A 26,242-nucleotide genomic window follows, 5' to 3' on the forward strand; every position below is an offset into this window, starting at 1 on the left:
AGGGCTCCTGTTTTTGACCCTTAGCTTTCTTGGGAGGGCAAGCAGAGGGTGTGTCTCTTGTGGTCCAGGTGAGGTTTGTGGCTGGGTGTGTAGAGCAGAGCTCTCAAAAGAAGAGGTGGAAACAAGAGTGGTAAGGCTATAAAATGAAATGCCATGCAACACCACCTGTTAAAAAGGAAAAGGTGGAACTGTAGAGATAGGGAAGGAAGTCCATGTGTGTGGTGTGGAATGGTGTTCTGAGAGTGATCCCGTATACAGTTTGAAGATGGAAGTACAGTGTCTGCACATTATTTGTTAAATAAATGAATGGTCTACTCCAGAATGTCAAACTGAAACTGGGAATATGATGGGGAGTTTTATTTTTTTCTGTTGCTTTCCATTTTGCAAGTCATGTTATTTTTAAAAAAACCTATTTGACTCTTTAAAATATTTTTCAAAAATTAGGTACCACCTTGATTCTTTTTCCCAAAGCTGATCAGTAATAATTTTTCTTATACTTGCCTGGTCTAAGCAGTGAATGTTCAGTCTAAGAACTGACCATTAACAAACACTTCTGGTAACTGTATTTGTTCTAGAAGGGCCAGAAGAACCAAATGGCATTAGTTCCTAAACTGGCTTCCTCTTTTTCTCTTTGGGGATATTCTGTCCCAGGCAAGTGGTGAAGGGAGCTCGGAGCTGGGAGTTTGCCAGATTCACTTTTGCAAACTGCTGGCCCCAGGTGCCTTCACAGTCCATGAGTGATTCTACAGCCTGCAGGCAGGGCTTCCTCCTATGCAGCTAGGGCTCAGGCCTCCTCCGTCATGTCAACCGTCCCCAGTTGGTGGCCCAGACACCCTGCTGATGCCTCTTCCCAGTGTCCACTGGGTGGGCACGTGAGTAGGAAAGCTGGGGCTCAGGAGTCAGGCCTGTGTGACCTTGGGCACATGACATCATGGCACATGACATCTAGAGCCTCAGTGTCTTCATCTGTAAAATGGGGGAAGATACAAGTACTAGTACAGAATGAGGATTAAAGTAAAAAATGGATAAAAAGCAGTTGATTGGCATGGTGCTAGGCATGTGATAAACACTCAAGTATCAGCTGTATAAAATGGAGGCTGGTCTTATTATTTGTATCATTATGATTATATAGTGGAAATGCTGTGTCCTCTCATGTGGCTAGCTTTGGGACAGAAATAAAGTCTGAGGCCACGTGTTCACTTGTTTTTTACTCTCCTTTCAGTATATCATTATTTGATTACTACATTTGACAAATATTTATTGACTGCCCCTCATATGCCAGTTGCTTTGTTGGAAGCTTTCCAGTGGATGTGGGGTATATTGAATACTGATCCCCTAGATGTTTGGGGCAGTGGGTGTACCTTGGGGAGGACAGAGAGAACCTGTGGACTCTTGTGCTGCTGCCCATCACTGACAAGAGACCTTGTTGGTTTACCTGAGTGGCCAGTTTCTCTGGGTGCTGTGACAAAGGCCAGGCGGCACTGATATCACGAACCAAAGAGGCCAAGTTTCGCACTGTCACAGAACCCATCCTCTAGTGGGGACAAGACATGCTGTGAGCAAGTAAACAGGTCATCAAATCGCTGCGTATCGCAGAAGTGGCAGGAATAACCAAGTAAAGATTGGAGAAAGAGAGTTGGGGTGAGATTGCAGGGGGTGATTACTGACAATATCATTATAGTTGAGGTCACTTTTGGGGGAATTTTTGAAGGAGACACTATAGATGGGCGGATAACTGCTTAAAAATCACGAACTGTTTTCCTAGAAAGAAAACCTGGCTCCTGTTCTTCACAGCTAACCCGTTGTGTGACCTAGGACAAGCCACTCTCAGGATCTTCCATCCCCATCCATAAAATGGAGGTGGGTGGATTGGACTAAGGATTCCTAACATTTTGGACTAGTCACATGCCCCTCTGAGACTGGAAAGTACAAACATACAGAAATTTATCTAACAATGTCAAAGGGTTCCCTTAACCACCCACTCCCAAATTCTGGGCTACGGACCTCCATGACCTTGGATGTCTTTTCTGGGATTAGGACTCTGGTACCTGTAACTGAGTGATATGCCTGCAGGGTGGGCAGCCTTAGGAAGCCTCTAGATGGGATTTGGGACGTCGAACATGGTTTGAGTTAGAGTGCCCAAGAGCGCCAGCCAGACTTGATAGCAGCCAGCATTGGGGGTGGAGAGCTGGGCAGGTAATCTAAAAAGAGAAGCACGCTGGACTAAGAGACATCATGGGACAAACATGACCCATGCCGGCGGGGACCCTGCCCAGTTTGCAAAAGGCACTTGCCTTTCAGCTCTGGCCAGTTGTCACCATGGGAAATGAGGGCTCAGAGGCGCCAGCTATTTTTATTTTTTCAAGAGAAGCTTTATATCTGGGTTTGGGAACATCTTATTTTTCAAATGACGATAACCAACAGTTTTCAGAAGCACTGTGGACCAGCAGTTAGTGACTTCCTGCCTCCACAGTCCAGGCTGTAGGCTTAACATGGAGAAACTGAGGCTCAGAAGAGAGCCAAATTCCTCTTTTCCCTGCTGTCCCACGTGAGCCCCATTTTGATCTCTGATAGTAGAAACAGCATTTATCAGTGTTGTGCACAGCCACTATCTCATCCTTCAGCTGTTATTACAAGGGCAAGGATTCTCCCGGGGTTACACTAGTGAAGATGACAGGGCAGGGACCTGAGCAGTAGGGACCATAAGGCTCAGTGCTCTTTTTACCACATTGTCCTGAGAGGAGTGGCCTGTGGGGGTGGCCCCAAGGCTTGTGCCCACTCTGGGAACTAGCTCTGCCTGGATGGACACTAGTTGTCTAACTGGATTAGATCCAGCACCTCCAAGAGCCTTAGTCCAGGGCTGGCTGGAGCATTGCCTGGAAACAGTCCAACAGTAGCCTGAGGGATTGGGAGGTGCACTGCTTCTAACACGGGCCACCCCTTACCTTCGTCACTCTCACCTCCACCCTGACCACTTTGGCTCGCTGGTCTGTGCCCCATCCATCTACTCCAGCATTGGCACAAAGAGGAACGTGCCTTGGCCCCTGGACATGCAGAGGAGCGGTCTCTGCCCTTCACCCTGTGTGCGTATCCCTCCCCATGCAGGTGCACCACCCCATCCACCCAGGCCACACTTGTGAATTATATGTGGCAGCTTACAGCCTCCTCTCTCCCCTGTTGGGTTCTCGTCCCTGGCTACCACAGCCCAAATAATTCCATAGTCTGAGGATGCACCTCCTCTCTTGATGGCAGAGGAAATCAGGCAGGCTGGCCAGGAGCAGTGTCAGGAGGGTTCTTGTAACGTCATGTGGTAAGATCAGTTTGAAGATGTGGCCTCAATATTTTATATGGGGTGTTGTGGTGCGGTGGTTAGACCCGGACTCAAATCTCTTCTCAATTAGTCTGTGTAACCTTGGTTAAAGATCACTTACTCTGCCAACGGGTACAGAAGCACAAGTGGAAGGAGACCTTTCTGGGAACATAGGAAAGTGTCTCAGGGGAGGTAGTATTTGGGTTGGGTTTGGAAGTTTGAATAAGACCTCAGCCTGCAGTGCACAGGCTCTGGAGGCAGGCCCACCACTTACCAGCTGTGTAGCCTTGGGCAGATGACTTAACCTCTCTGAACCTCAGTATTCTCAACTATAAAATGAGACTGATTATATCATACTAACTTGATTATTTTCAAGATTGCAGAGGACAGTGCAGCATCTTTGCTTAGAAGCAGTAGCTTTTGTAATGATGTCATAAGGCCACTTGACTTATCACCCTGTGCAGGCTTCCCAGAAGACTGTAGGTGTTCCAAGTACTGATCTTGTTTAGAGTGTCATCTGGAACTCCGTTATCTTGCTTTGTAGACGCTGAATGTTTTTTGTGGAGACTGACACCACTCCCCTCACCAAGCCAAGGGAGAGGAGTCAGTCAGAAGTTTACCTGAGTCTCTTCAGGTACAGGAAAGAAAGGGGCCAGACCCAAGGGAGAAGGTGGAGAGGAAGAGAACAGGGAGGGTTCCAAATCTTGCAACAGTTAAATGTTAATGTAGGTGTCGGCATAGGAAGTGTCTTCTAATGACAGAAGGAAACGAGGGAGTTTGTCAATCATCTCCTGCTTAACAGATACAGATGTATTCATAATTATCCCTTGCCTCAGGCCTTGAGGCCCAGGTGGGCTCCAGAAGGGCCTGTGTTCCTGCCAGACAAGAGTCCTTAAGGAATATCATGTAGACAATTGGAATGCCATTTATCGCACAAAACACAATAAAACCCTGAGCTCTCTTCCTGTCTCAGAGACCCATAAATTATGAAAATTATACCTGCCCCAGGCCATGGACATATTGTTTTATTAAAGTTCCGATGAATAAACTTCAGGCTCTTAAAAATGTCCTCTCGGCTTTCATCTGGCACACACCTCCAGCGTGGAGCTGTCTGCCGGGGTGCATTTGATTACCTCACAAATGTACTTTGGAAAGTGGAACTCATTTCAAGGTGCAGGTTCAGCAAGCTGGAAGGGCCAGCTGGGGAGCGGCGGGTGCAGCTTGGGGCTGCCTGGCCAGACTACAGAGTTGCCAGAAGTGGGGGTGGAGGGGGTTGTTTTTTTTTTGCCCCTAGAGCAGGGATACCCACCCTCCCCATCTCTTGGTGGAATGGGCACCAGGCTTGTGGTGCCCTCCTAGGGGTATGCGGTTATCGGCGTGGAGGGTAGAAATTCTGCTTCTTCCCCCTTATTTTAAAATTCAGTCACCAGGGTCTATCTAGTCTATTGTCTGCTTCTGACCCAAATTGTGCTGCTAAACCCTCAACTCCCCGTTTTCCTCATCTACCCCCGAACAGGTGTTGGGCATGTGACCACATGTCGAACCTCAGTTTCTGCACCTCTAAGAGGGAACTAACAATGGTGTCTGCCATGTATTGTTCAATTTCTGGCAAAAAGAAACCATTCAGCAAATGCTAACCATTATTACCCAAAGCCATTTCATAAGCAGTCAGGAAGGGAAAGACAAGGGAGGCAAATGTGGAATTTTTTCTCTGGACAGGAGTTTTTAAAATACAAGTGCTTATTCATTCAAACAATATTTGGATTGGGGAGATGCTAAGCACCCAACACCCTGTGTAGATTTTTATTTTTAATCCCCAAACATTAGAAAACAACATAAAACCAGGGGCAGGCCAAGTGTCAGGAAATCCAAGACTGAACCAAAGCCTGGTATACAGCATTCGGGATTGAGGTGATTAAAGAGACAAGCATCTGCAGCGGGACACTTACCTGGCCAGCACAGGAAGATTTTGGAGCACAATTATTCCTTGTCCATCATCTGGGAACGGGGAGGCTACATGGTCTCATCAGGGAGACTGGTGCCTACCTTTTATTAAAGTTCTAGAGCAGACAGGACCGCAGTGACTACAAACATCCTTTGTGCTCTCTTAGGCACTAACCAGGGGGTCCTTGGAATGGGTTTGGATATCTTAAAGAGGAACCTGAGGCTTGAACAAAGAATTGGAAGATGCCTGTAACTGATGACCTCAGAGAAAACAAGATCTGGACCCAGGGCTTCTCATCCTCTGTCCATCCCTCTTGTCTTTGTGTGCTTCGTGGCAACAGGAAAAAAACCAATAATCATTCAATTCCTTGTCTTTCAGTAAATAGGCATGTATTCACATGTTCACAATAAAAAAGTTCCCCCAGGTCCATAAACTGAGAAGTGACCTGGTCTCTACCAAGTTTTGAGGGGGTGGGGCAGAGGAAACAGGTGGCAGGTACATCAGAAGGGCAAAGCCAAAGCATTCAATGGATGGAAGCCTTCAGAAGCCAAAGGAACTGCTTTTATGTAATATAGACCACTCTGGTGGTCATAAGAAAACTACCAAGCGCTTTCCAAAAGTAAAGTTACAGAATTTTTGTGAACTGGGCAGGTCAGATGACCCTTTCCCACTTCCACTGCCTCTCTGTTTGAGTTTTGTCATCTGTGGGTTACAAATACACGCCTGCGTAGGGGAGGATTTAGCAGCACCTGGCAGAAGTCAGCTTCACAAGGAAGTGAACAAGGGACATTCTGGCACAAGGAGCCCCCTCCCTCTGCCCCTTCGTCTTGCCAGAGCTGGGGTACGCGCTTCCACTTGGTGTTTTTGACAGGCTCGGGGTCTTGCTGGGTGAGGAGGTCGGGGGTGTGAACACACAAACACATGAGAAACGGCAGTCCTGTGTATATTTAACAATATATATTTATATATATTTTCTAGATCAGTACATTCAGTTTTTAACTTGTTTTTTTTCTTCACAAACAGAAGAACTCTTACAATAGTAGACTTTCTAAAATAAATACTATTAAAATAGAGCTTCAAAATAAATATTCTATACAAAGGAAACCTTCTGTGGTAACTTTTGTTGTGGGGTGAGAAGGGGCTACAGTGAAGAGGGAAAATGAAGAATGTGGTGGGGTGGGAACCTCGAACACCTTTTGTGTTTGTAACACGAAACCAAACTGTGGGGCAGAGAAGAGAAAGCAAGGTAGACACCACACGGGAGTTACCCACAGCAAAAAATGGCAGCGCAAGATTTGTCATCAACTGTCACAGTAAGCGGAGGGCAGGAGAATGCTCACCGAAGGTATGAGCCAAAAGGCCCGTCAAGCTTGTGAGATGCCCTAGTGAATTGTATACAGTGCAAAGTTGTGCGGCCCACACTCTATCAGACATCTCCTGGGGCAACGGGTGGAGAATATGGAGCTTCGAGGCGATGGGATCTGGGCGTTTGGTTCCAACCAATACTTTCCATGTCGTGCAACCTTGGGCAAGTCATTATCTAACTGGGTCACACTCAATGTACGTTGGGGACCCACGCAGACTCCACAGCACTGAAAGGACTAGTTGACATGTCACATGAAGGTCTTCTGTTTCTGTTGTTGAAGGGGCCCGTGCCAACAGCAGGGATTGGTCTTTACCTCCTTCCAGCCAAGAACTGTGAGAAGCCTTGGTTGCACCCTGCCATCCATCTGGAAGGGTTTTGCTATTTCAGAGCCAGTTCCCCAGGGTTTCTTGGAGTGTTGGACCTTCACAAACCCACCCTCAGGGCAGGAGCAGCCAAGGTCCACTAGGACACGTCTTAGACCCACGCTTGTGGACCCTACCCCCAGTTGGAGGCAGAACCACCACCCACCCAGGCTGAACAGAAGCGGGAACCAACTGGCTCTTTTCCAAAAAGGTCAAGACGAGGCACAATCCAGCCAAGCCAGCCGTTGGTGACAGAAATAATCAGCCGGAAGCAGCACCCACCAAAATGTGTTCCTCAGTGGACCTCGACTGGCCCCCGGGAAAGCCAGTTTCATTTTCTTTTGCCAAGAAGCTGAGAAAAACATGCCAAAGACTTGCCCTGCAACAGAGCTGGGAGAACCAAAGTTGCTACATGGCTTCCCTTTACCATGGAGCACAGGGGACCCCGGGAGCTTGGCACACATCCATCTAGCAGGTGAAATGCAAACCAAGAGAACAAGCCAAAATGGGGAAGCAAAAAAGTAAAAAGAAACCCAAAACCAGAAAAATCCGTGTTTATAACTATGTACACAAAAAGTCAGGGTTCATCAGGGGTCAGGAGGCTGTTTGCCAGGAAACAGGGTCTGTGTAGATAGAGGGTTGTGGGGTAGGTGTGTAGTTTGTGTGTGTGTGTGTGTGTGTGTGTATACACAGCTTATGTAAATTCTCCACAGAATGGGTGTGTAGAACACCAAGATCACCAAAGTGCAACTTGCCATTGGGTCAAGTTCCCCATGGAGACATTTTGAGAGGGACCCTGGGAAAGGTTCTGAGGCCTCGCCAACAAGAGTGGACACGTGCCCTTCCATTGTGGGGGTAACCTCTGCACACCTATTCTGAGGAAAACATCTCCAGTCCCTTCGGTACACATCTGATACATTCAATTAGTAGAAGTGGTTGGTTGAATGTGTTTTTCCTACCATTCCCTCCTATTTGTGCAAGAACATCCATACATCCATCACTGTGGCAAGGGTAGCTACACGAATCAGCCTTAGAAAACGCAGATGCGGTATTTCCTATTTTACAAGCTAGCAAACGTTATATAAATAAAGCCTAAAATGATAAGACCCTCCCCTCCTTTCCTCCAATCAATAAATACCTACAGTTACGATGAACTTATTCTAAACCATAAGATGTTACTACTAGTCTTCAAGGGAAACAAAAAAAGTCCTAGAGAAGCAGTGGGTGCATGCCAATCACAGCTACCTGCCTCCTTGCCTCCGTCCTGGAGGTGGTTCTGTTCCTACAGAACAAACTGGAAACACTGTGCACGCTCTGCCTAACACACTTCCAGTTTCACCTGGGGTAGCTTTTCCCACCCAGGCCACTTCCTCTCATGGGGGTGGGAGGACACACAAAATACCACACGAAGCAAAGACCCCCCACACAACAACTGGGGAGGAAGGACCAGACACAATATAGCTTTTGCATGCAACAAGTACCTACCCACTGGACGTGCTGCGCTGAGTCCTTTAGCACCTTGAGAGAGAGAGTTGCTACGTCTTTGGGGGCTGTTGGGAGGGGGCGTTGTGGCCATGCACAGAAGCAGGGCTCAATCCCCCAAGAAGCCCCTGGAGAATCCCCACCGCGCCCCCCTTGCTTTCTTATTCCCCTGCCAGGGCTTCCTAGCACTAAAATAGACTCTTTTTTTGTCATCTGTCTATTTACATTAAAGATACAGACACATCACTGTACACAAAAGGCTATGACAGCAAGCAGCAGAATCAGAAGAGAAGGAACCCACACCCAGCTCGGCCCTACTGTTGCTCTGCCAATGGGAGGTGCTGTCTCTCTTCTTTGCTGTGAAAATCCTCTTCTTGGTGGGAAGGGGGATTGTGTTCCTTGAGGTTGCTCGCCCCCCAGATTTTGAAATCAGCCCTTCCTGGGGGTGGCCCAAAAGGAAGCAAAGTGTTTTATTATTATTTCTCTTTAAAACACCGTTATAGCATCTGGTTTAATTGTTCTATAAAAACATAACGACTGGATCCAGAGACCACAGTCTCAGACTCATTGGCAAAATGATATTTGGTCTCGCATGTGCCGCCCCGGCCTTCTCTACCCGTGAAATTTCTGGAAAGGATCTAGGTAGAGAGAACACGGGACGCATAGTGGCAGGTGAGTCTGTGACTCGGTAAGAACCGAAGGACGGTGTTACGAGCTGAACACCCCCAAGAGTTAGTGATGAAGCTGGAGGGGAGGAATGCACTGTGCAGTGGCTCCTAAGTCCATCTGTGGCTCCAGGGAGGCAGAGCGAGGAACGAGGCCTGGACTCCCTGGCTCTCAGGGGCTCCCAAGTATATACAACAGGGATCACCAAGGTCTTCTCCGCCTTCCCCAAGGCGTTGGGGCAAACTGGGGTGGAGGGTGGGGGAGGAGAAGTATGAAAGTCAGGGCTCCAGGGGTCTTCTTCAAAGGTCCCCTGGTCACTCAGTAAATGATTCCTCCCAGGCAGCCAAAGAGAATGGAAGAGCAGGGGGAGAGGGGGAAGGAGGAGGAACTGGGAAGGCATTCAAGCAGCCGCAACTTCCGGATATGTGTCCACATCTGTGTTCCGTCTTCTGAATAAGAACACCCCCCCCCACCCCCACCCCCCCCCACCCCGCTCCCCTGCCCCGCAGCCACACCACGCCCCTGCCACTGTCTGACACAAAGTTCCGGGACCCTGAAAAAAAACCCAAAGTGCTTCTTCATCCTTTTGGGGAAGAGAGGGCGGGCGGTGGTGGTCTTCATTTCTTCAGAAGCTGAGGATGGGGAGTGGGGCAGACCAGCAAGGTCAGCCTCAGGACACTAAAACCTCTGGCCTCGCTGTGGTCTTCTCAGGTGTCAGAAGGGAACCGAGTTCCAGGGGTAGCAGCACGGGGGCTTCGACCCAAAGTGTCAGAAAGACTTGTCCGGTTTGCTGGCCTTGGCGTCGCCGGCGGCTGCCTTGCAGATGACGCTGTTCGTGTGCTTGCATCGACAACCAGGGCGGCGCAGGCGGTCGTAGCCGCGCTGGGCCAGCTTCACGCAGCCGGTGGCGGGCAGGTAGCAGAGTAGGCACGGCAGCACCAGGGAGAGGGCGCCCATGAAGGACCAGCGGGCGCAGCAGTTTGAGCGGGAGCAGGAGCAGGGGTGGTCAGCGCAGGAGCCCTCGTCGTCCTCGTTGGTACAGTGGTAGAAGATGCCTTGCACCAGGCACATGCAGGTGCCGTAGTTGACCAGGGTCTGGGCTGAGCACAGGCACTCCTGGTTGCAGACCCAGCAGGAGGGCAGTGTCCGGGGTGATGCACACTCCTTGCACTTACACTTCCCACAGGCCTCGCACAGCAAGAAGTGCTTGTCCAGCTCCGGTGGGACTGCTGGGCCCTTGAAGTCCAGTGGCTTGCAGTGGATGGCCTTGGGCTGGATGCGCACAGCCCTGGGGGAGGCCTGGTCAGCCACGGGCGGTGGTGCCATGTGGTCTAAGAGACGCTGGTCAGAGGACGTGCTGCTGCTGCTGCTCACAGAGCTGGGGCGCCCGCTGAAGGAGATCCAGTGGTGGGTGACGTCCTGGTCACAGCGGGCCGGCGTCAGGGCCAGCTCTGGGGCCCCACCCCGGGTCCGCTTCGGGCCAATGGGGGGCACCAGGCCGGGGTTGTCTATGTAGTCATTCTCCACGTGGCTGGTCTTCATCTGGTCGATGGGGAGGATGGTGAGTGGGTGTTGGAGGCGGCCGTGGGGCATGCGGCTGTCAAGTAGGGGCTGGACCATGACTGAGCTGGGAGTCAAGGGGACGCTCTGTGGGATCGGGGGCTCCATGGGGCTGGAGAGGTCCTGGACTGTGCTGAGGAACAGGCTTCTAGGGGCCCTAGGTGGGAGGTGGGGAAAAGGAAGAGAGAGCGGATTCCAGGCATCAGTACTTGGCCTGTTAACACCCCCACCCCCCATCAGGTCCTTGGGAGTCCAAATGAAATGGGAACCCGATTCCCTCAGGACTCTCCAGCATCCAGGCTTAGATGATTAATAATAACAATTAATAGTAAGTGGTAAAAATAACACTTATTCAGCACTTAATGTGAGCCAGGCAGTCTCCTAAGCACCATATATATTATGTCATTGACTCTTCACAGTCCTGGACTCTTCACCCTAAAATGTGACTACTATTATTATGCCTTTTCTAGTTACAGAAAACTAATGTTCAAAGTAACTTGTCCAAAGGCACACAAAACTATGAACAGAACTCGGCAGGAGTTCAAACCTAGCCCATCCGATCTCATTCTTGGAACTGTGAAATACGCTCCATTTTTTAGCGAGTTCAGTGGTTATACACACAGGCTCTGGAATCAGATTCAAGTTTGAATTCTCACCCCTGCCTAGCAGCGATGCTAGAAATAAGGTTCTGTAACCTCTGTATCTTTAGTTTTGTCATCTGTGAAATGGGTTCTTGTGAGAAGTAAATGAGAAAATGCATATCCAGTGCCTAGCATCTTGCCTGGCAGTAATCTGTCACTACCCCAGAGAGCAACAGTGTAGATTTCCTGAACACCAAAAGGACTTTGTGCCAAGCATCGTGCTGAGGATGTAATGACCAAGACAGATAGCCCCTGTGTGCTCCCATCGTGTATCAGCTGGGTAAACAAAACCCTTTATTCCAGTTAGTCACAGAAGGAAGGGCTGCATGTGATGCCTACACATCCAAGATATTAACTTATTACCAGCACTTCGAAGAGCAGCAACCTCCAGTGGCTAATAACCCCCGGCTAGGTGCACTTCTGACAACTTGGATGGGAAATCCTCTCGAGGGGCACTCACATCACCCATTTCCAAGTGCTGAGCCGAACATTCAGCCTAAATGCTATTTACTAGAATAGCTAAGCCAACTCTGGATCAGTTTCTAATTTCACCGAGAGAGTGCAATTTTAAGTTGGAATCTGGCCAGAGATTCAACTGCAGTGCCTGACACGGAACCCCAGGAAGTCACTTAAATCAAAGAGCGGAAACGGCTTGGTTCAAATTTAGAAAGTGCACATTGTTTTCTATTAGAAGTGCCATTTCCTCGCCTGCTGACCTTTACATTCGGAATTCGGCTGGAGATCAATTTAAAGAAATAGCAGCAGAAGGCCAAGACCTCTGCCCAAGGGGACCCGGTTTGGAATCCAAGAGAATTAGACTCTGGGAAGAGTCCACCAGGGCGTGGGGGTGTGAGACAGGACACGGTGTTGGGTAGAAGGGAAAGATAATGGTCTTTAAAAAAGGAACAGACCTTTGGATTAACGTGTTACAGGGTATGGTTTAGTAAATGCTTGTTCGCGATGCTAATAATGTTGTTTAGGAGAGCCGACCCTGCACTTCTGCTGTTAAGTTCATCTGGCCTCAAAGGGGATGCCTGAGAAGATAGGTGGTGGATAGGTTTCCACTGCCACTTACCCCCCCACCCCCGCCCCCCCCCCTTCCAAACTGGGTACACGGTAGGCCCATCCCAATAGTCCAGTCACACCTTGCCTCACTCAGGTAACTCATCCACATTTATCCATGTCTACAGTGAAGGGGAAAAGGCATTCAGGGCAACTCAATATTATGGTTCCCTCCTTGCAAACAGTTCAGACAGTATCAGAAATGGTTAAATTGTTGGCAGAGGGCTTTCATAGATGCTTTCTAACCTGTCTAAAAGAAAGAGCTAGCTCTAGATGCAAAGTTCACGAAGTAGATAAAAGGGAACTTATCCACAGGGTTCTCATCTGTATATCCTCTACACTGCAAATGCAGAAAAGCATGAAGTCTTTTCTATAAGGTTCAGTGTTCAGTCGATGGATATTTCCCATTTGCACAGGGCCATGTACTATTGGCTTTGCTCCCGTGGCCCTACCTACTTAAAAGATGCTGGGATTTCTGTGCAGTTTTTCTCATGTTGGAGAAAGTCTGCCTAATGGCAACACCTGCCTCCTATCTCCACATTCCCTTCAGATGTAGGGGGAGTGAGCATCTTCTTCAAATGGGAGACTTTCCTGTGGCAGAGTTAGCCTTAAGTGTCTGGCGGGTCTGCCACCAAGAATGGTCATTTCCCAAGGCAGCCTCCTGTGGGGAGCCCTATGGTCAAGGCTGGATCGGGGGTGGGGGTGTCAAATAAGCATCTCTGGCACAGTTTTTCCAAGGATCAGGCCAACCACCCAGCAGAGTCCACTTATTCTTTGCAGGGGTTCCATAGCCTTGCTTCTAGAAATGGGTTTGGGGTTGACAGAAGAGGGTTAGGAGACCCTAGGTCCACACCATAGGGACTTTGCCTGGAGGAAAAGGTGTGACTGAGCATAAGAATGGAAAATGTTGACAGAGGCACAGGAGAAGGATCTCTGGTGCCAGCCAAGAGGTGCTGCAGCCAGAACCCCCTAAGACAAAGCACAATTTCCCTTATTCCAGAAGCTCAGGTCATGAATACCCAGGGTCCTGCCAACAAAACTGTCAGTGGCAGTTTGAAGGCTGTGTTGTCCCATGTAGTTGGGCTTTTTGTCTCTTAGGACTGGGGGCTGGGACTTGCCATGCTGTTGGAAAAAGTAAGGGAAAAGAAGATTATCCACTCCTCTTTCCCCAGTTCTATTCCTGGGGCTCTTAAAAACAGACACATTTTTCTGTGGATAAAGCAAAAGGCATGGGCAATGCTCAGGGATTTTGATAGGCCCTGGAATCAGAAGGCAGATTAATGGAAAAGTCCCACCAGGATGCCAGGGTGGGCGCCGCGCCTGCAGGCAATGGGGATATTGGCATTTGTGGGCTCCCATCACCCTCCAGAGGTAGCTGTCAACATCTGGGCCTGTAGTTGGGGCCAGACATGGGGTTGGGAGCTCAGTCCACGATGACTCAGCTCTCTTGGGACATGCTGCATCCAAGATGGCTCCAGCAGGCATACTCCAAAATGCATCTTCCCTATCACAACTCTGATGTCGGATTCCTTCCGGCCACCAGCTCAGCAAAAACAGTGGCTGGCTCAGAGTTGTACTGCTCAAAAACCTCCTCAGGCCTCACTGCCTCCTCACCTCCCCATTAGCAGGGACTTCCACAGGAGGGTTGAATTCATTTGGCTGACAAAGAAAAACTACTTCCCGGGCAGCCTGTTTGATAACCCCTCAGCATAGCTAAATGAAGTCTCAAAAAAAAAAAAACCAACCAACCAAAAAACCCAACCCTCAGTTGGTTTAGAAGATCAAGCTCTACTCACTGGGACACACCCATCCTCCAGTCTAAGCAATGCTGACAGAACTTAAGTGCAGTTTAATATGTACTCTCTGCTTCCCCTGCAAGGAAGGAAGAGATTTATAATATAAATAGGAGAGAGGAGGCTTTGCCTCATTTAGGCTCTTTGGAAGACTGATGGCCAATTTGGAAGACTGTGGACAGAGAAACAAAGCCAGCACTCCACTTAGGCAGAGAAGCACCTCTATCAAGTTTTAGGTGGCATTATTATGGATTAGCATGAGGAAACTTTTACCTCCACTCACAACTTCTCATAATAAATAATAATAATTGTGGAAAGAGCGGATATTTATGAACATACCTTCATGTCAGGCTCTCTGCGCTAAGCCCTCAGTGATTTTCTCATTTAATCCTCACACCATCACCTTGGAGGATAACACCCATTTCGCAAGGAAGAAATGAAGAATAACGCTGGTAGGTGATGAGATTCGAACCCACACAGGGAGAGGCTCCAGAGCCTGCAACGTCAGCCCCACAGCCCTGACCAACAGTCAGGGCTAGGTATTCATGTGATGACAGGAAAGCACCAGTCACTTTCACAGCTGTGAATTCTACTAGTCCGTCTCCCCCTTCCCCCTGCCCAGTCTGGCCACTAGCCCTTCAGGAGCCTCATCAGGCCATCCTCTGGCTCTTAACCAAACCAGCAGGGAAATGAAGCCAGACAGGGGTTACATCAGATGGGCCCCTAGTTCAGGGAATTGTCACTGTTCAGAGTGGAGGCTGGGGGTTTGAAATCTGTCATTACAGGAAGGCTCAGGGCTCAAGTTACCTTCGTTTCCACTTCAGTTTTCTTTGCCGTCTCATACACCGCTACTTTACTAAGTGTGTTCATTTTTATTTTTCGTAGAGTCAGATGGGTCTCACCACAAAAGTCCCTAAAAGGAAGCCCTGGAGTGGGAGGGAATCCCCTCTCCTTCCTCGTACACAGCTGAACTTAAATTAAGGGTCTCTCCAGGGCACTTTCTCGGATGGGGCTTATTGGTCCAGGTCTGTGCAGAAGGGAAGAAATAAGAGGAAGCCAGAAGAGAGTCCTAGAATATTGAATCAGCAGGATATGGAAAAGCCCAGAGCACAAGGTCCTGTCTTTGCCACTTGGTGGTCTGTGGCGTTTGTACCTGTGGGAGGGGCTGAGCATCAGGACGCAGACCTTGCAAAGCAGGCTGGCTGAAAAGAATTAAGTGGCGTTTTAAATGCCCACGCCACCCATCCACCCTTCCCCTTGACTTACCCTGGGAAGAGGAGTTGGGAAATACTTGGAAAACCTGACAGTTGTGCTTTGAAAACTATAGGTCAGCAAATGACAGACTGGCAAGAGGCTCTGAATGAATGGGCAATTTCTGCACCATTCAGTCTCGGTAGGTTCTCCCAGCGAAGGCTATTTAACCCTTTATCAGTTCAGAAGAAAAGGTCTCTAGGCTGCAGGGAGCCTGCCCACCACTACCACTTGGTTCTTTATGACAACATCCCAGTTTAGTTAATTAAACTCCAATCAAATAATGACTTACTGCTTCAGAAAGACTTTAAAAGGTGTTTTGGGGGGGGGGGTGTGGTATAAGGAAAGCCAGGGACCTGCCTTCCCTGTACCCCACTGAGGAAGACAGTCTCTGCATCTCTGCTGAGAACTGCCCCTGTGGGAAAACAAAGCACTTCCGCAGTTGGATTTGTCCGAGAACCTCGCTGCTCTCCCATCCCTCTCGGGCACCGGGCACCAGCACTAAGGAGCTCACCTCTAGCCATAAACCGTTAGAGATCACAAAAGAAAACAGCTGCTTTTCATCCCTTTGTCTCAGCACTAGCTAGCAGTTCCCAACCCTCTTCTCTTTCTCGTCCACGAGTCAGCTAGCACCAAAGGCCAGCACAGGCATGAGCTGGAAAGAGTCCTGCTATATACTAGGCTCTGGGCTGTCCTAGGTGGCTTCAAATGTTGGTTTCACTGTATTATTAACCCCATAATCCTTGTCTGCTCAAATTCCTTTAAAGAGGTAATAGAAAGCAAGAGTGAGTAAAGAATGGGGCTAGAAGCAGCCTGTTAGCCATCGGCACAGTTTGGGAACTCCTGGCCCACGTCGAAGCTTGGAGGGGACCAGAAACCTAGACCCCAAGGGAAGGCCCCCGTCTCACGGGCACCAAGATCATTTATCTCGCCATCCTCCACCATCGATTTCTAATAATAGACTCTAAAAATAGGCTTTAGCTTACTCCTGGGATGGGGCAGGAGATGACTATCCCCTTCTCCCATCCAGAAAAAGAAAGACTACCGGACAAGGGAAACCACTCTTCTGCAAATGGCCACCTGCCCCAGAAGGGCCCCTTCCCTCCTCCACTAGATCCAGCACATCTGTGCTCCTCCCCCAGTGCCCTTGCTTCCTCCACGGACTGTCCTTGGAAAGAACAATCATGATCACAGCTGAATGGTGGAGCCTCTTAAACACAGCCACATGTCCCGGATACATCCCCAGCCTTGTCAGCTGTCCGGATCTACAGGGTGGCCCCAGACCATTGAGAGCCAAGAATACCCCACCTCTTACATCATGCAACACCCTACACCTCCTGTGTAGGATGTGGCTCACTTACAACCAGCTCTTCATCCTAGGTGCCCAGTAGTGACAAGCAGCGCAGCCCAGCCCCCTGGGGAAGTTTCTTCTCTCCCCACTCTGCAGATGGAGAGACCAAGGCCCAAGATAGCAGGTTTTCTAGCCAGTCATCTGCTCCCACCTGGCTGCTAACTTAGTCTGGAAGGACTAATACACTTCTGTATGTTGCTCTTCATCACCTGTTCCTCTGGCTTTTTTGAAAGAGCAAAATTGCCCAGTAGGGCACTGCTTTCCCTTCTATCAGGGAGATCCAGGCTGGCCAGGAGATGGAAGCTTTTCACTCTTGGCCCCCCCCCCCCCCCACTTAAGAACGCTTTGTCTACATCCCAACTCCAACATTTTCAACTATATCCCTAAATTCAGAGGTTTGTGCAAGAATCCTCTCAGTGTTCCTCACAAAGGAACTTCCAAATCGTTAGCGGTGAGATGACAGGCACCCTGGATTCAGAACTACATTAAATGCCTTAACTCTCTAAGAGCACAACTTCTCTAATGAAAGAAAGGGGGCTCCTTCCCAAGTTTCCTTATTCCAAATAAGGAGTCCTACCCAAAAGGATGTCCGGAGGAAAGAAAAATGCCTCAGGGGGCCCTACACTGGGGAGTAGAGGTCGCACCAAGGGACTTAGCATCAGAATTGGAAGAAAGTCCCTACGTGTTCTCCCAAAGTATTAAGCAGAGTAAAACACCTCAGGGGCCACTTCTTGAGGCGTTAATGGATGTCTTTTCCTCCCTTTATTTTTAAATCGCTCACTTTTAAATTTTGCTTTGAATGCCTGCCTTCATTTGTTATTCAAGTCAGCCAAACCTCTGGGCAGAGGCTACGTCAGGTTTACCCGAGTGGGGGATGGGGATGGGTAGGTAAAGAATATGAACTGGACAGAGGGTGAAATTCCAAAGAGCCCTATCTCGCCATCTATTCTGGAAGGATTAAAACAAAAAGGACATCTGTGAGCTCCAAATGATCTCCGTCCCCCAGTTTCTGTCCTGCTTTAGCTAGGAATCGTTCTTGTCTATGTTCTGTCTCCTCCCACCAAGCCCAACCAAAACTTTAGGAAGTGTTGCCATTTCAAAATGATGGTAATCTGGAAAAGGTCAGGGGAACGAGGAGGATTTCCACTTTACAAAAAGGGGAAGGACTCCTGGGTTCAGAATCTAAAAAAGGAAAATAAGAGATGTCTATGAAAAGTCTTCCTCACTTTAACTGACAAACATTTGTCCATCAAGGAGATTTCAGAAATGTGCCATCAAAATGCCCCCTACCAGGTACTGGGTAAATGCATCTCAGTTGGTCAGTGTGTGCACTGCTCACATTAATGGATTTGCCTGAAGCCTGCTGGCAAGGGAGGTTGCTCCCAAGGGCTGGCAAAGGGAGGAAACTCCATTTCACACTGGACAGGTCTACATTTTTCCCACCCTTCTTCTGAGACAGAACTAAAGGGGTCAACTGCAGCCCTCCCTTTCCTAGTCCAACCCACACCCACATACTTAAAGAAAAACTGAAAATTCCAGATGTTTATGCTCCATTCGTGTGAAGATCCAGAGAACTCTAAACATTGTGAAATCACCAGTGCAATATTGGGTAGGGCGTCAGGCCCGACTGAGCTTTATTAAGAGATTGATAAGGCCATATTTCCTCAATACTCTAGGCCTTCACCTTCCAGCTTTGTATCCCCCAGAGGCTCGTCAGAAAGACTGGAGAGCCTTGGTCAGCTCCCACCCCTCTCCAACTGGAGAGAATCACGCCACTGATTTGGAGGCATTCGGAAGGTGGGGGTTCCCACTGGATCTGGGTACCCCACTGAACCCACACTTTTCCTTTCAGCACTAACCATGTTTTGGGGGGGTCCTCGGAACCTCAGTGTGCCAGAGCACAGCCTCCTGCCCTCACCCAGACTTGGCAATATGGATGCCCATCCATAGCTGCTAAATGAGGCAGCCAGCAGCTCTCCCCTCTCCTCACCATCCAGCCCCTCCATCCCAGTTTGCTTCAACGCCCAAGGCTCAGCCTTCAAGCTGTGCAACCATTTTCGCTTCTCCTGCCTTCTCTGCCCACAACCCCCAGCCCCAATCAAAGAGAATTGGGAAATCGTCTTCTTGCACAAGAGTAGCTACTGTCTAAATGCCTTTTGATCGTCTGCATGGAGGGGAAACTGGGCACAGCTCTGGCCCCAGTGATGAAGCCAAGCTTCAGCAACCCTGACTGCCCAAACCCGCCTTTGCCCCCCCCCCCCCTTCTTTGCCCCTGTGGCCTTGGGAGATTCGGAATTTTCAGAACGTACCGTCTGTATCTTCCTCTCTTCTCGGTGATGTCAAGCCTGGTACCACCAAGAAGGAAGGAGGGAAAGCGGGAGCCTTATCTCTCCTACGCACGCAACCTCTTCCTCCAGCTCCCACACGCCCGGCGTTATGTAAACGCACCTTCAGCCCCCACCACAGCCCCAGCGCGGCCCGGCCCCAGGGCCTGGCACAGCTCGATGCCCCGAGAAGGGAGGCACGAGGAGGCCGAGGTGCCTCTGGCCCTGCAGAGGCCGGGAAAGGGAAAGGCAACTGCAAGGCAGTTGCACAGCATAAAATGCAGCAGCAGAGCAAAGGTCAGACGGCGAGGAACCGCCTCGCCAAAGAGAGGGAGCAGAAATGCCCAGTCCCGGGCCAACCCCGTGCTGACCATCGAGGGGGAGGCAGAAGGGTAGAAAACCCAGTCCGTCACGGCTCCGACGGGAGAAGAAAAACCTACGTCGAGCATAGGCCGCTGCAGTGGGCTGGGAATATCTGGGCAGAGCTGGCACCGTGGGCACGGAGCCCGGGGTGGGCAAGCCGCCCAGGGCAAGAGCGCCCGCCGAACCCAAGAGGTGGCTCCTGACCGAGCCCAGAGCCTCCTGTTCCAGCGCTCGAGGCGGGTGGTGGCAGGAGGAGGGAAGAAACCAGGCCAGAGGCAAACTCCCGGGACACGCACGGGGCTTCCTGAGTCGCAGAGTGGAGAAGCCGGGCTTGGCAATGCCCCGGGGTCGGAAACTCCGGTGCCAGGCTGTGAACACCCCCGGCGCCGTGCCGGCCCAGCCGAGGGCGTCAGGGAGCTGCGGCACACCGCAGTGGCTCAAGGAGGCGCAGGGAGAGGAAAGGAACACTGAGGCGCGCCTAGAAATAGCGCACCATTTGCCCCAGCCGAAGTGGAGGTCGCGTCGCGGCTCAGAGGGGGGCAGTTTCGGATCCCGAAACCGGCCAGGGACTTACTTTGAGGAGCCGCAGAGCCATAAGCATTGCTCCACGCCTGTATAAATCTCCGAACCCGGGCGGGTCAGACGCTGCTGTCCTCGCAGACGTCGGCGGGAGAAACCGATAGGACTCCTTGCGCTCCGCAGCGCCAGCTCCGCGCTGTCAGCTCCTCTCGCTGCCTCCGCGGCGGTGTTGCAACCACTGCCTGGGAAAATGGCTTTTTTATGAATGGGAGGGAAGGGAGCTCCAGTGCGCACGCGCCCCGTTCGCGATTCTATGAATGGGTGGGCACAAGAGACCCCGCGCGCGCATGCGCCGCGCTCCTTTTTTTATGAATGGGGGGCCGGAAAAGGACTTAACCCCTGATTGCTGGGGCTGACTCTAGCTCCTCTGAGGCCGTCGTTCTTTTACAAAAAGGGGTGGAGGTTGTTGTTGCCTTTTTTTTTTTTTTTTTTTTTTTAATGAATGGAGGGCGGCGGCGACTGCTGCAGCTGGCTCAGCTGCGCGGGCTGTACCCCCTCCCAAGCCTGCGAGAGGAGGTAAAGGCCACCTTCACGCCACTGCGGGCCTGGGCAGGAACCGTCAGTGTCGTTGGGGGGGCGGGGGGCACTGAGGCCTCTGAATCCTGGGCGGAGAGCCGGGTGGGGAGGACACACCTAGATCTTGGGATCTCGAACTGCCGCAGGCAGTCGCGGGGCGTGGGGGGGGGGTGTTGGAGGGAGACGGGAAGACCCCTGCTGTGGCCCTTATCTTTCTCTAGCCTAGGGGCGTCGGGTGGGGGGAGGGGTCTTGAAACTACGCTCACCAAAATTTAAAATGTCAAATGTCCGTAGCACAGAAGGGCATAGTGGGGGTTGCTTGAGTGCATCTGGTTCCATTACTAAGTCTGAGTCTCCCTTGAGTGAGTGCAGACCACCCCACCCCCCACCCCACCATTTCTTGGGCGTGGACAGCGACAAGACCGAGACCTCTTCCTTTTCCAGTACCCTCCCCCGACCGACGCTGGCTACTCAACTAGAGGAGCCCAGGCTCTCGCCTTGCAGTGCACGCCCTCCATGCCCCAGTGTATTGTCCGCAGTGCCCTGGCGCCTGCCCGCCCTTGGCTGCCCTCACTAGCTGCTTCACTCTTCACCCCCGTGCCTTTTCCAACCCTGAGGAGCCTATGTCCCCCGAAGGCTATGGCCCCTTCCTCCAGTAGGAGCCTTTTCTCCATCATCCCCATCAGCGCCCTTCCGGGGAAGCGGGAACAGCCGAGAATTGGCCAGGTGGATGGGTGGAGTCGGCAGAGCCGAGGATGCTGCGGGAGTAGCCATGGGATTAAATAACAACAGGGTTCTTGAGCCGCAGAGGAAATGGAAATGGCCGGGGGTCCTTTCTTTGCAGTTAACGATGCTGATGGGGTTATCCCATCAGTCTAGGCCGTTGAAAAAGAAAAGCCCCAGCCTTTAGGCCTGATTCTGTGAAGGCGAGGAGCCCTCACAACAGCCTCAGGCCCAGCTCCGCCCAGGAAAGGAGGATGCTGTAGCCTGGGGGGCACGGAGGGGGAAGTCCAGCGTTGGGGGTGGCTTTGATACAGGGATGTGAGCTGGGCCAGGGCCTGAATCCCCCTGTTTGTCTTGCTGGTGTTCTGGCTTCACTGCCCGAGGTTGTGAGCTGCCCTTTTTCTTTCTACGCCACCAAAGGACTGCGCTTGGCTGTTGTCAAAAGAGCCAATGAAAGGCTCCCAGTCCAGGCCAGAAATCTGGCCTGGGGCTGGGGCTGGGACTGGGGCTGGGGCTCAGGAGACTGGCTGCAGAGGGACATTTTGCAAACCCAGACTAGAACTCAAGGTTACAGAGTCTCAGTCTAAAATGCCTTCTCACTACTCAGATGTAGCTTTGCAGTGTGATTTACTTAACTCAGCTCCTGGGAGCAGAGCTCCCCCTCGCCTAGGGGACCTCAGTCTTTGAGGGCCAAGACCTTACTTAAAGTCAAAAGAAAAACTCTTTACTACGGCAGTAGAGAGTATTACAGTTGTTGAGGATTTCTCTTTGCAGGTCCTGAAGTTCAGTGTCATTATTACCATTTGTCAGTTGTAGGAATTGAGGCCAAGCGTCCTTTACCTGCTCAGTGGAAGATCTAGTGAATATAGTGCTGATTTTCCAGATCTTTGCAATCTAGCTCTCTCTACTTTGCTACCACCCCTTCTCAGCATCACAAACATAAAAACCTGGTGTTTTGTTAAGTCATTTAAGCACACTAAACAAGGAAAGTTGGAGTAGTAATTTTGCAGCCAGTGATCTCTCTGGGATTTGCTTGAACAATTAAAAGGATGGCAGTAAATACATCCTTTCTAAACCATCAAAGGAAAGCAAGATGGTGGTAGTAGTTTGGGTTTGCTGTCCTCTTTCCTTTCTTTAGGGGATTTAGCCGAGACAGACGGGGTTCCATTTCTGATCTTTTCCCAGCTTTCCTGAAGCATGAGGTGAAGAAAGCACAGCCTTGGTGGGATGGTGAGAAGAAGGAGGAGCCCCCAGCCCTGGCCTGGGAGGAGCCTCTGATGTGTAAGTAGAGTGTGATTCCAGAGTGTCTGGGAGGTAAGTGATGGTTATATTCTGCTCCTGCTTGGAACCTAAAGAGAGGTTTGGGGCAAGTGTTCTGAGAAATGCATGTATGTATGTATGTATGTATGTATGTATACATTCATTCATTCATTCACATATCATTCTGTGTAAGAGTCCATCCTGACTCTGAGGACTCAGTGGTGAGAAACAGTGTTCCCTGCCCTTGTGAAGCTCACAACCTTTTGATGAGACAGACAGACCATGCAATTTGAGGCTGTGATAAGTGCCAGGAGGGGGTCTGACTTGAGACCTGAAATCTGAGAACGGGTGAGCCTGAGGGAGGTTGAGGGAGCCTGGTTGGAAGCCCTGTCGGGGGAAAGGGCCTGACGTGGAAGTGCTGATGGTAGGGCTCTGTGGCCACAGCTTGGCAAGTAAGGTGGAAATTGGCCTGGTGAGGAGTTCAGATATTATCCTCTTAAGGGCTTTAAGCAGGGTCGTGACACATTCTAGCTTGTGTTCTAAACCTCTGTAGCAGCCCAGAGGCCCGTGGCCTGGGGGTGAGGGGATAGAGTGAATGGTGACAGGGAGATGCAAAATGTTTGCTCCCCTGACGGGCTGAAGGTGCCATATTTGTTCTTTGGGTTTAGGTGGACAGTAGGCCTGTGCTTTTTTTTCTCTTCTGCTTCATCTGACTTTGTTTATTCCAAAGCTGCTGTCTCCTGCCCAGGTATAACTTTTCTGCTAGAGGCAAATCCTAACGGCCCTGCATTCCTGCCTGTGCTAATTATAGTCCTATCACCCCAACCTCAACGTAAACATCTTTACCCCTACCAGATCATGGCCAGGGAGTGGGTTCACTTCTGGGCTTGGCTGTCTTGTTAAGCCCCTAGCCTTGCCAGGACCTGGAGCAGTTAGTGGGAGTTAGGAGAGGCAGGAATTCCAATTCACTGACAGACATTCATGGAGCACTTACTGTGTGCCATGTGGGTGCACGGCGTGTTTTCCTATGTACTGCTCCTTTAAAAAGCTGTATGCTGGGTCATAGCCTTTCTCTTTGTCAGATAAGAAGTCAGAGGCTATGTCTTAATTATTTATTAATTCCACCAAAAATTTTTATGCACTCCCTGTGTGTCAGGCACAGTGCCAGGTGTGGGGAAAAAAAAATAGATACAATTTTTGCCTTTATAGAACTTTCACTCAGGGGTGAGGTGGGTGGGGGTAGGGTGTGATTTTCCCCCTGTTACCTTCATCAGCGCCCTCGTTCATTTCTATATTCACTTCACAGTTTTCAACCTTACATAAAGTACTAAGCAGTGGAAGCCAAGCCCCCCAGCCTAAACAGATTACCTGCCCCCCACTTGTAATCAAGTAGGGGAGATGAGACATTAAACAGATAATTGATCAAAGACTGATTTAATTACAGTGATGTGACAGAGAGTGCAGAGAGCAAAGTAGGGGGACACAGCCTGGGGGCCCTGGGGAAAGCTTCCCTGCGGTTCCGATCTGCAGAATGCAACCTCAGCCAAGCTGGTCTCAGTGGCAGAAAGCTCAGAAGCAGAAAGGGGTCTTGAGGAGTGCTTGAGGATGTGTCAGACCTGAGTTAGAGCTCTCTTCTGGCCTAGCTCCTAGGCTTTCTGGCTCCGTGTGTTCATTGGTTTCAGCTTTGAAGGCCGGAGACCTTGAAAGATACATGTGCAGACATGGAGCACGGATTGCTGAAGTCCTCTCCTACCCTTACAAGCTCCATAGCCTTGGACAGGTTCTCCAAACTTTGGATACCTCAGTGTCCTCCTCTGTAATATGAAAACTGCTAGGTGCACTTACCACAAAGGGTTCACTGGAACCTGAATGGAAAAATGTACACAAATAACTTAGAACAGCATCTGGCGAATTCTAAGTGCAAAGCATACATTTAGATGATTCTTCAACACACCCGGCCGTGTTCATGCAAGGATTGAGTTAGAATTTTAAGAGGAGTCCATTTATGTGGGCTATTCCCAACTTTGGAAAGAGAAAGCTAACCTAAACTGTAAACAAAGTTTTCACTGCTAATAAATAGTTAAAACAGTAATACTTTGGCTGTCATTGTTACTTTAACTAGTACAATTTTTGCAGGACAAACATTAAGCTAGATTCAGCTGTGTGGCTGGGTATTTTAAATAGTTCACCAGAGAGTTGATTTGAACCCTGGCCAATATAGATGCTTGAATTTTGGCGATAGCACATGTGTTACCAGTATAATGCTGAAAGTATGCTGAGTAATGATTCTGTTGTATCAGTAGGGGGAAGGGGTACTAAGCACTTGGTGACTTTGCATTTATTCACAGTCTGTTCAAGACTCTATTGTAAAGAGGGCATAGCCCTAAGCATCTGCTTCAGAGGGTTGTTATGAGCAGTAAGGGAGGGAAGTATGTTTTTCAAGTAACTTAGCTCAGAACCAAGTGCACAGCTATTTTTGTGGTCCTCTACTTGATCTGTGTAACAGGATATTTTAAAGATTTTAACTTGGTTATGGTAACACAGGTCACTGGCTTCCTTTGCCCCAGTTTTCCTCAAAGATCCTTGGTTTTCACTCTTTGCCGAACAGGGCTGTAGAATGGTATGCAAAAGAAGGATTCCACGAGACCTCACATAATTCAAGAATAATTTCCTCATAGGTGTGACGGTGAAGTCAGATTTGCACGGTATCAGTTTGGGCTTCTGAGTCAAGATTTTTGTGAATATATTTATACGGCACGGTTCAGATTTGCCTTAGTTCAAGTTCACATAAAATGCAAGTGCCCTGTTTATTTCAGGTGTGGGAGCTACCTCCAGAGCAACCACAGAAAGAAGGAAAAAATGCCAGAAATAGCCCCCTTGGTCCTTTTTTGCAAATCACAGAAATCCCCTAGTAACTTGAAAAATCAGGTGGTAGAGTAGTTGGCAAATTCTGGCTTTAGGGACAGACAGACTTAGACTATGCCCAAAGTAATGCCACTTAATTGTTGATGGATCTCAGGTGAGTTACTGGTCCTTTTTAAAAAAATTTTTAATGTTTACTTATTTATTTTGAGAGAGAAAGAGAGAGAATAGACTGGGGGAAGGGCAGAGAGAGAGGGAGACAGTGAATCTGAAGCGTGCTCTCACTGTCAGTGTGAAACCCCATGTGGGGCACGAACGCAAAAACTGTGAGATCGTAACCCAAGCCAAAATTAAAAGTCAGACACTTAACTGACTGAGCCACCCAGGTGCCCTGAGTTACTGATCCTTTAGACCCTCAACCTTATCTATATAATGGGCGTGATGATTTATTCCTACTCCGTAGGATGGTTCAGTAAATACCTCATAAATGTCTGTATCCTTCACACAACAGAATGGGGACCCTGGGAGAAACACAGGGATGAGGAATGGATGTCTACACCCCAGGGATCAGCAACTTTCCAGAGGCCTGATCTTGCTTCATGAGGGAGATGGGGGCGTTGTCCTTCTTCCTGACTTGACAGTTGTACTTTGGGCCACTTTTTTCTCCCCTGACCTCCATTTACGCCACTTCATTTATTCACTTGCACATTCATTCATTCAACCAATATTTAAGCACCTTCTAGGTACCAGGTGCCATGCCAGCCCCCAAGGATACAACAGTAAATACATTCTAGGAATCCCCTGTTCTCCTAGGGTTTAGTGTAAC

The 26,242-nt window shown here is 49.7% G+C and overlaps 1 protein-coding gene and 1 long non-coding RNA gene across 2 annotated transcripts in view; one reads left to right on the plus strand and one right to left on the minus strand.

Annotated features, from left to right (window-relative positions):
- Positions 1 to 9,640: 9,640 nt before the first annotated feature.
- Positions 9,641 to 20,215, minus strand: SPRY4 (sprouty RTK signaling antagonist 4). The gene is made up of 2 exons (XM_047851352.1): positions 20,051 to 20,215; positions 9,641 to 10,848 (listed from the first exon to the last, which is right to left on the minus strand). Exon 2 carries the CDS (start codon positions 10,797 to 10,799, stop codon positions 9,900 to 9,902), a length of 900 nt encoding a protein of 299 aa, XP_047707308.1. The 5' UTR covers positions 10,800 to 10,848; positions 20,051 to 20,215; the 3' UTR covers positions 9,641 to 9,899.
- A 2,262-nt stretch (positions 20,216 to 22,477) lies between these two features.
- LOC125176676 (uncharacterized) overlaps positions 22,478 to 26,242 on the plus strand; it is a 123,745-nt gene continuing 119,980 nt past the window's right edge. The window contains exon 1 of the long non-coding RNA XR_007156360.1: positions 22,478 to 22,575. This is a non-coding gene — a long non-coding RNA (uncharacterized LOC125176676). The remainder of the gene's footprint in view (positions 22,576 to 26,242) is intronic.

The sequence above is a fragment of the Prionailurus viverrinus genome, chromosome A1 (assembly GCF_022837055.1).
Source record: "Prionailurus viverrinus isolate Anna chromosome A1, UM_Priviv_1.0, whole genome shotgun sequence".
In the NCBI taxonomy this organism is placed as follows: Eukaryota; Metazoa; Chordata; class Mammalia; order Carnivora; family Felidae; genus Prionailurus; species Prionailurus viverrinus.

Bases quoted from the DNA above. Each gene is read 5' to 3' on its own strand.
- SPRY4 (XM_047851352.1), bottom strand. From the start codon at position 10,799: ATGGAGCCCCCGATCCCACAGAGCGTCCCCTTGACTCCCAGCTCAGTC.